Source organism: Dipodomys merriami, unplaced genomic scaffold, assembly GCF_024711535.1.
Source record: "Dipodomys merriami isolate MVZ:Mamm:240054 unplaced genomic scaffold, mDipMer1.0.p SCAF_25, whole genome shotgun sequence".
Lineage (NCBI taxonomy): Eukaryota > Metazoa > Chordata > Mammalia > Rodentia > Heteromyidae > Dipodomys > Dipodomys merriami.
In genome coordinates, this window is record NW_027203937.1 from 18,207,801 (window position 1) to 18,214,319 (window position 6,519).

A 6,519-nucleotide genomic window follows, 5' to 3' on the forward strand; every position below is an offset into this window, starting at 1 on the left:
GTTTGCCTGAGCATCCCTTTAAGCCGGGAGAGAACTTTCACTTTGCTAAACTGAACCTGTTGACCGAATCTAGATTCGTCGTCTGGAGCTTCCTCCATTTCTAACCCGCGCTGGTTTCACCCAGCTGGTCAACGAGTCCTGAGTCCTGGAGAGGAGCTCTGTGGGACCTCACACACTAGATAAACACAGTAACTTGAGAGAGCTGCCGCCCGCCCTCCTTTGTCTCCTGATCCTGCCAGGAGCCCAGTAACTTATTCTTCAACCTGTGTCCTACTTCCCCATTAGTCACCTTTTGGTATTGGGAAGGGGAGCCTGCTGGGGGTGGGGATGGAGGCACGCAGGTGTGTGAATGAGATCCAGACTAGGAGTCTGCACACTTGGGTTCTAGTCCCAGCTGAACCGCCTTTGGGCTATCAGACAGCTACCTGTGTGTCTCTGGGGAGAACCCTGGTAGAGAAGTGGAGACAAAGACTTTCCTGAGGGCATAAGAGGAGGCAAGAAACCCAGAGATCAAGTCTTGTCTAGCTCTGAGGCTGTGCAACTGCTGAGCAGTCTTCCAAAATCAGTCTTGCTCCTGCCTCTGGGAAACCCTTAGGAAACCCTAAGGGTTTCTAGAGCACAGAACTTGGCCCGGTCTTGAGTATTTCCTCTAAAGGAATCCCCCAGATTTTCTTCCCAATTGGCTCTGTTTCTCCTCTGAGAGTCCCAGGCCCTAACTCTTTAACACTTAAATCATTATGTTCGGTAGGGTGATTCCCCCTTCCCAACCCCCCCCACCCCCACCCCCATACAGAGCTTTCCCTGGACTCCCATCCCCAGCTTTCCCGTTGCAGAGCTGAACACCAAACCAGAGAGAGGAGAGCTGGGGCAGGGGAGATGTTTGGAAACTAGTATGAATATAAAGTCCTAGTCAGGTCAGGTTCTAATGGTGGTGCCTGTATCCTAGTTATTGAGGAGGCTGAGATCTGAGGACAGTGGTTGGAAGTCAGCCAAAATCAAATTGTTTTTTGTTTTTGTCGGGCTTGAACTCTGGGCCTGGGCACTGTCCCTCAGCTCTTCAGCTCAAGGCTAGCACTCTACTACTTGAGCCACAGTGCCACTTCCAGGTTTTTCTGTTTATGTGGTGCTAGTAATCAAACCTAGGGCCTCATGCATGCCAGGTAAGCAAATCTACCACTGAGCCACCTTCCCAGCCCCTGGGCAGACAAATTTTTGAAACTCTTACTACCAGCGAACCAGAAAAAGCCAGAAGTGGAGGGGTAGCTCAAAGGGTAGAGCTACAATCTTGAACAAAAAAGTCAAGAATGTGAGGCCCTAGCTGGGCACCAGTGGCTTATACCTGTAATCTTAGCTACTCAGGAAGCTGAGATCTGGATCATGGTTCACAGCCAGCCCAGGCAGTAAAGTCCATGAGATTCATCTCCAATTAACCACCAGAGTGTGAGGCCCTGAGTTCAAGCGCTATTACCTGACACAAAACAAAACTCGGGCCTGGCTCTCCTTGGGGCTATTAATGTACAAATTCACATTCTTTCTAGGAAAAAGCTTGTTTCATTTCATTACCTGGAGGAAAGGACTGTTGCACTTTTACATAGAAAGTGAAAGAGTTGGACTGGGAAGTTGACTCAGTGGTAGAGTGCTTCCCTCACATGCATGAGGCCCTGAGTTCGATTCCTCAGCACCACGTTAAGCAGAAAAAGCTGGAAGTGGTGCTGTGGCTCAAGTAACAAGAAAGAAAGAAGGAAAGAAAGAAAGAAAGAAAGAGAGAGAGAGAGAGAAAGAAAGAAAAGAAAGAAAGTGAAAGAGCCGAGATTTTTTTTTTTTTTTTTTGGTCAGTGGTAGGGCTTGTTCTCTGGGCCTGGATGCTGTTTTCTGAGTGATTTATTGGAGCTGAGAGTCTCACGGAGTTTCCTTTCTGGGCTGGTTTTGAACCTTGATCCTCAGATCTCAGCCTCCTGAGTAGCTAGGATTACAGGCTAAGAGTCAGAATTTAAACACAGGTGTGATTGCTCTAATCTAAAGAAATCCACACACTAGAAGATCCATCACTCACCCAGCCACAAACTCACAATGAAAATAATTCTTCAGCTAGTGATGTGTCACAAATTTATTAGCACTGCCCCCAAACCTCACCATGGAGCAAGAACTGGGTGATAAAGGGCTGAGTAATAGATTACAGGTAGATTTGGGGTTCCCTCAATTGTAAGAACTCAGATGAGCCTTTAGCCTGCTAGGTAGCAGAGAGGAGATCTAGGGAGGACTGCATTCAGACAAGGAGTAAAAGTGGCAGTATCAGGGCCAGGCTGGGTATGAAGAGCCCTCTCCCAGGGTGTATGGCTCCAGAAGTCATGGCCTGAGCATAAAACCTGGCTACCTCCTCGTTGGGGTTGCCCTGGTCTGGATCAAACCACATCTGGATGCAGCGGCCACTCCCTTGGCTGTAGTTGCTCACTTTGTAGGAATGACTCCAGAGACCTTCACAAAAGGAAGCTGGTGTGGGGAAGTAGAACTCAAATGTACGGCAGACAGCCTTGGCTGGACACTTATTAACTCCTGCAAGCAGAAACATAGTGGACACAAATATTAAGCCCTGGACTCATTTCTAGCCATCCCAGAAATCTTCACTCCCACCTCAAAACCTCAAACTCCCTTTTCCATCTTCCACCCCCTTAAACTCTTACCAGAGCTCCAGTCCCAGCCCTTGTGCCAGTTGGTCTTGCAAGTGGAAGAGGTGCGGCAGTCTTCCCACCAGCGCTGACAGTCCTCTTTGCATAATGGCACATCCAGGAACCGCTCTTTGCGCCAGTTTTGGTTAACCTGGATGGAGTAGGGATATTAGCAGCTGTGAAGGGACTGAGCCAGGAAGCAACATAATGGGGATGAGATAAGCAGACAATGGTACCTCCTGGATCCAGGGCCCCAGATTGGGTGAGCACTCATACAGACAGGAATCTTGGATAAAGTGACGCTTGCAGGCAGGCTCCATCTTGCCACAGTGATCCCAATTGAAGTTGTACAAGAGAGAGGTGTCCTTGTGCAGCTCTTGAGTAGTGTTGAAGGAGCAGCAGGAATTCCTTCTCCAGGGACTGCACTAGGTGGGGAAGCCAGGACTGAATCCTCCAACTCTTCTCCCACCTCCTGCCATCTGCAGCCTGACCAAACCGGCTGTCCTGGGAAAACTCACCAGAAGAGCACCTCACAGATCCCCCCCCCCATTTTTTTTGGGGGGTGGAACACAATTACTAATGTGATGAGGAGACTTTGAGAGCCCAGGTGAGAGCACACTTTATTTTTTATTTTATTCTGCCAGTCCTAGGGCTTGAACTCAGGGCCTGGGCTCCATCCCTGAGCCTCTCTGTGCTTAAAGCTAGCACTCTACTACTTAAGCCACAGCACCAAGTCTTGTGGGGCTTGAACTCAGGGCCGGGGACTCGGTCCCTGAGTTCTTTTTGCTCAAGGTTAGTGCTCTACTACTTTGAGCAACAGTGCTACTTTCAGTTTTCTGGTGGTTAATTGGAAATGAGTCTCTCAGACTTTGCTGCACAAGCTGGCTTCAAATCACGATTCTCACACCTCAGCCTCCTAGGATTATAGGCATGAGCCATCAGCATCCAGCTTATAAAAAGTAAAGAGCTAGGCATTGGTGGCTCATGCTACTCAGGAGGCTGAGATTGAAAGGATCAGGGTTCCAGGCCAGCAAGAGCAGAAAGTTTGTGAGACCCCAATTCAACCAATATGTAGCTGGAATTGGGCCTGTCACTCATGCCTATAATCCTAGGGATACAGGAAGCTAAGGTCTGAGGATTGTGGTTTGCAGTCAACCCAGGCAAAAAGTCCATAAGACTCTTCATCTCCAATTAAATGCCAAAACACCAGTAGAGCTGTGGTTCAACTGGTAGAATACTAGACTTTATAAGACAGACAGACAAAGAAAGAAAGAAAAGAAAGAAAGAAAGAAAGAAAGAAAGGAAGGAAGGAAGGAAGAAAGAAAAAGAAAGTGAGCTAAGGGACAGCATCCAGGCCCTGAGATCAAGTCTCAGTATTGTCACACAAATATTTAAAGAAAAGAAGAAGAAACTGGGCATGCTGATACACATCTGTCAAATTAGCGATGTGAAAGGCATAAAATGGAAGGATCCAACTCCATAACTGCCATGTAAAAGGACACAATGAGTCTAATAGAGTGGGGGGGGGGGTCTACTGGCATGAATGTTTCTAGGCCCATGCCCCAGGTCACTGTCACAAGAGGGTTTGACCCTCTTTACCTTTGACATCCCAGAGCTGGCAGGCAGTAAGAGCTACCTCTGCAGTGTGTCTCACACTTCAATCCATGGAGGAACCCCCCACAATCCCACCCTTGACCCCCCACCAGGGCTGGGTCTATCTAACTCCTATGTGGTCCATGTGTTTCCGTGACTAGTGTAATGTGCAGGCCATCATCTACTAGATTATAAAGAACCATCTGGAATGAGTTCCTGCCATGCACAAGAAGCATGCACCATCCCACAGAGTTCAGAGACTGACTGCCTCCTCCCCAGCATTGCCCACCACCTGATGTCCTCCTGGGGAGGACACCCCTAATATCACTCTCCCTACCACCTTCATCTGCTCCCCCACACCTTGTGGGGGTGGAGGGTCTGGCCCCTCAACTCCTCCCCCACCACCTTGGCTTCCTCCTCCCAGTCTACATGGGCCCCTCCCTGAACTGCAGCCTCACCTGCTCGTGCAGTTTGTCCTCAGGGCCTGGCTTTGTCTTGTGGTGCTTGGCATCCAAGCAGGCATTGAGCAGGTCTGTCCTGTCCCTGGCAGTGCAGGTGATGGCTCCCCAGGCCAGAATCAGAAGCAGCATCCATTTCCACATCATGCCTTTCTAGCCCCGCAGAGGGAGCTGTGGTTAGGAAGACAAGGCCTGTAAGGAAAGATCCATCCAGGGGACAGCCTTCACCCCTCCTGCCTCAGTCTCCTCATCCCTGCAGTAAAAGATGAAGCCAGACCCTATTCCTTCAATGCTGGAATCCCGAGGCTTGCTGAGGCTAGAGTAGAGAAGGTTGGCAAGAGGGGGTTCCCCCCCACCCCCCCCACCCCCGTCTCCCACCAAGAGAGCTGGAGTTAGTGGGCGAGTCCTATGGCAGCCTTCCCAAGTTAGATACTCTGTCTATGCCCTTCGCATCCTTCTAGCCTTGATATATGCAAGTAACTAAACAGGGTAAGCCCGTGCCTGGCTCCTTGGAAATGGGCCAGGGACACACAGTGCCCTCATCCCACCTCAGCCAATGCTCTGCAGACTCTGGACTGCTTCCCACGCCAGCCTGGAAGCCCTTTTAGCCGTGGGGGAGACGATGATCCAGCTCTGCTGAGTCCTCCAGATTGCAGAAGGATCAAGTGACATGACCCACATGACAGTGTTTGGTTAAATGATACAGAAATGGAAAGCGTGGTGGTATTTAAACAGCTTGGCTTCCTCTCTGTCTTTCATTCCCTAATCTCTGAAAGCCACCCTCCCTGCGCCACCCTCCCCCCATCACTTCTCAGAGCTAATGCACCAGACCCCATTTTACCTCTCAAAAAATAAATGCCAAGGGGCTGGGAAGGTGGCTCAGTGGTAGAGCGCTTGCCTTGTATGCATGAAGCCCTGGGTTCGATTCCTCAGCACCACATAAGCAGAAAAAGCCAGAAGTGGTACTGTGGCTCAAGTGGTAGAGTGCTAGCCTTGAGCTGAAGAGCTGAAGGACAGCGCCCAGGCCCAGAGTTCAGGCTCTCCAGAAACCTTAGTAGTCCAACCCAAAAGTCCCCAGACACACACATAGAGTCAGGCGCCTGATGAAAGTGAAAGTCCCCTTCTCTGTTTGTTCCTGCCCTAACTTCAGAGAGTTATGTTTCTTTAGGCTCTGCTACTGGAGCACCTAAGAGGTAATCAAGACGCCCTCCTCCTCTCCCCTACCATCTCCACATGCATTGACCACCGGGCCCTGCCAAGAGCCTCTTAAAAATCCTCTGGAACTCACTTCCAGAGTTTTGTATTTAGGGCCAGATTTTCCCTCCAACCGTGGGCTTCCCCACAGGAGCCAGAATAAGCCATCCCCCTTCCATCCCTCCCCTCTCCCTCCTTCCCTTCTTCCTTACTTCCTTCCCTCCCGCCATCTTTCCCTTCCTTCTTCCCCTTCTCTTTTTCTCCCTCCCTCCTTCTTTCTTTTCCTTCCTTCTTTCCTTCCCTTTTTCTTTTTGTGAAATTGCTCATGGAATCCAGGGTCTCTCAAATGTTAGGCAAGTTCTCCACCACCAGCAACATCTCCAGTCCCATAATGATCTAAGAAAATACATGTTCCTCTTCCTTTGCACAAATCTGCCAGCCACCCTTCTTACTCTTCTCACCTTACCTCAACTTCCTTTGCTGCTTGGAGTACACACAGGTGTGTTGGTGTTGGCCTCTCCCTAAACTTGGCAACAGATTCAGAGCCTGGGCTGTCCCCAGTGATCTCTGCCCACAGCACAGACAGGGTAGAAGAGCTCTGGTAAGCA

The 6,519-nt window shown here is 49.9% G+C and overlaps 1 protein-coding gene across 6 annotated transcripts; it reads right to left on the reverse strand.

The window, feature by feature from the left end:
• Positions 1 to 2,080: 2,080 nt before the first annotated feature.
• Folr2 (folate receptor beta) lies at positions 2,081 to 6,519 on the reverse strand. Of its 6 annotated transcripts, none has more exons than XM_070034677.1 (6): positions 6,378 to 6,519; positions 5,266 to 5,360; positions 4,718 to 4,888; positions 2,903 to 3,091; positions 2,682 to 2,817; positions 2,081 to 2,553 (listed from the first exon to the last, which is right to left on the reverse strand). In XM_070034677.1, the coding sequence occupies exons 3-6, from the start codon at positions 4,862 to 4,864 to the stop codon at positions 2,267 to 2,269; spliced, it is 759 nt and encodes a 252-aa protein (XP_069890778.1). In that variant the 5' UTR covers positions 4,865 to 4,888; positions 5,266 to 5,360; positions 6,378 to 6,519; the 3' UTR covers positions 2,081 to 2,266. The 6 variants fall into 6 exon arrangements, with proteins under 6 accessions (XP_069890778.1, XP_069890776.1, XP_069890775.1 ...); XM_070034675.1 differs by having other exon boundaries at positions 4,718 to 4,909; XM_070034674.1 differs by lacking the exon at positions 5,266 to 5,360.

What these genes read in the sequence shown, in the direction of transcription:
- Folr2 (XM_070034674.1), bottom strand. Translation starts at nt 4,864, where the DNA reads ATGATGTGGAAATGGATGCTGCTTCTGATTCTGGCCTGGGGAGCCATC. An exon ending in AGGACAAACTGCACGAGCAG is followed by an intron (nt 3,092 to 4,717) that starts GTGAGGCTGCAG and finishes TTCCCCACCTAG; the next exon opens with TGCAGTCCCTGGAGAAGGAA. An exon ending in GGGCTGGGACTGGAGCTCTG is followed by an intron (nt 2,554 to 2,681) that starts GTAAGAGTTTAA and finishes TTCTGCTTGCAG; the next exon opens with GAGTTAATAAGTGTCCAGCC.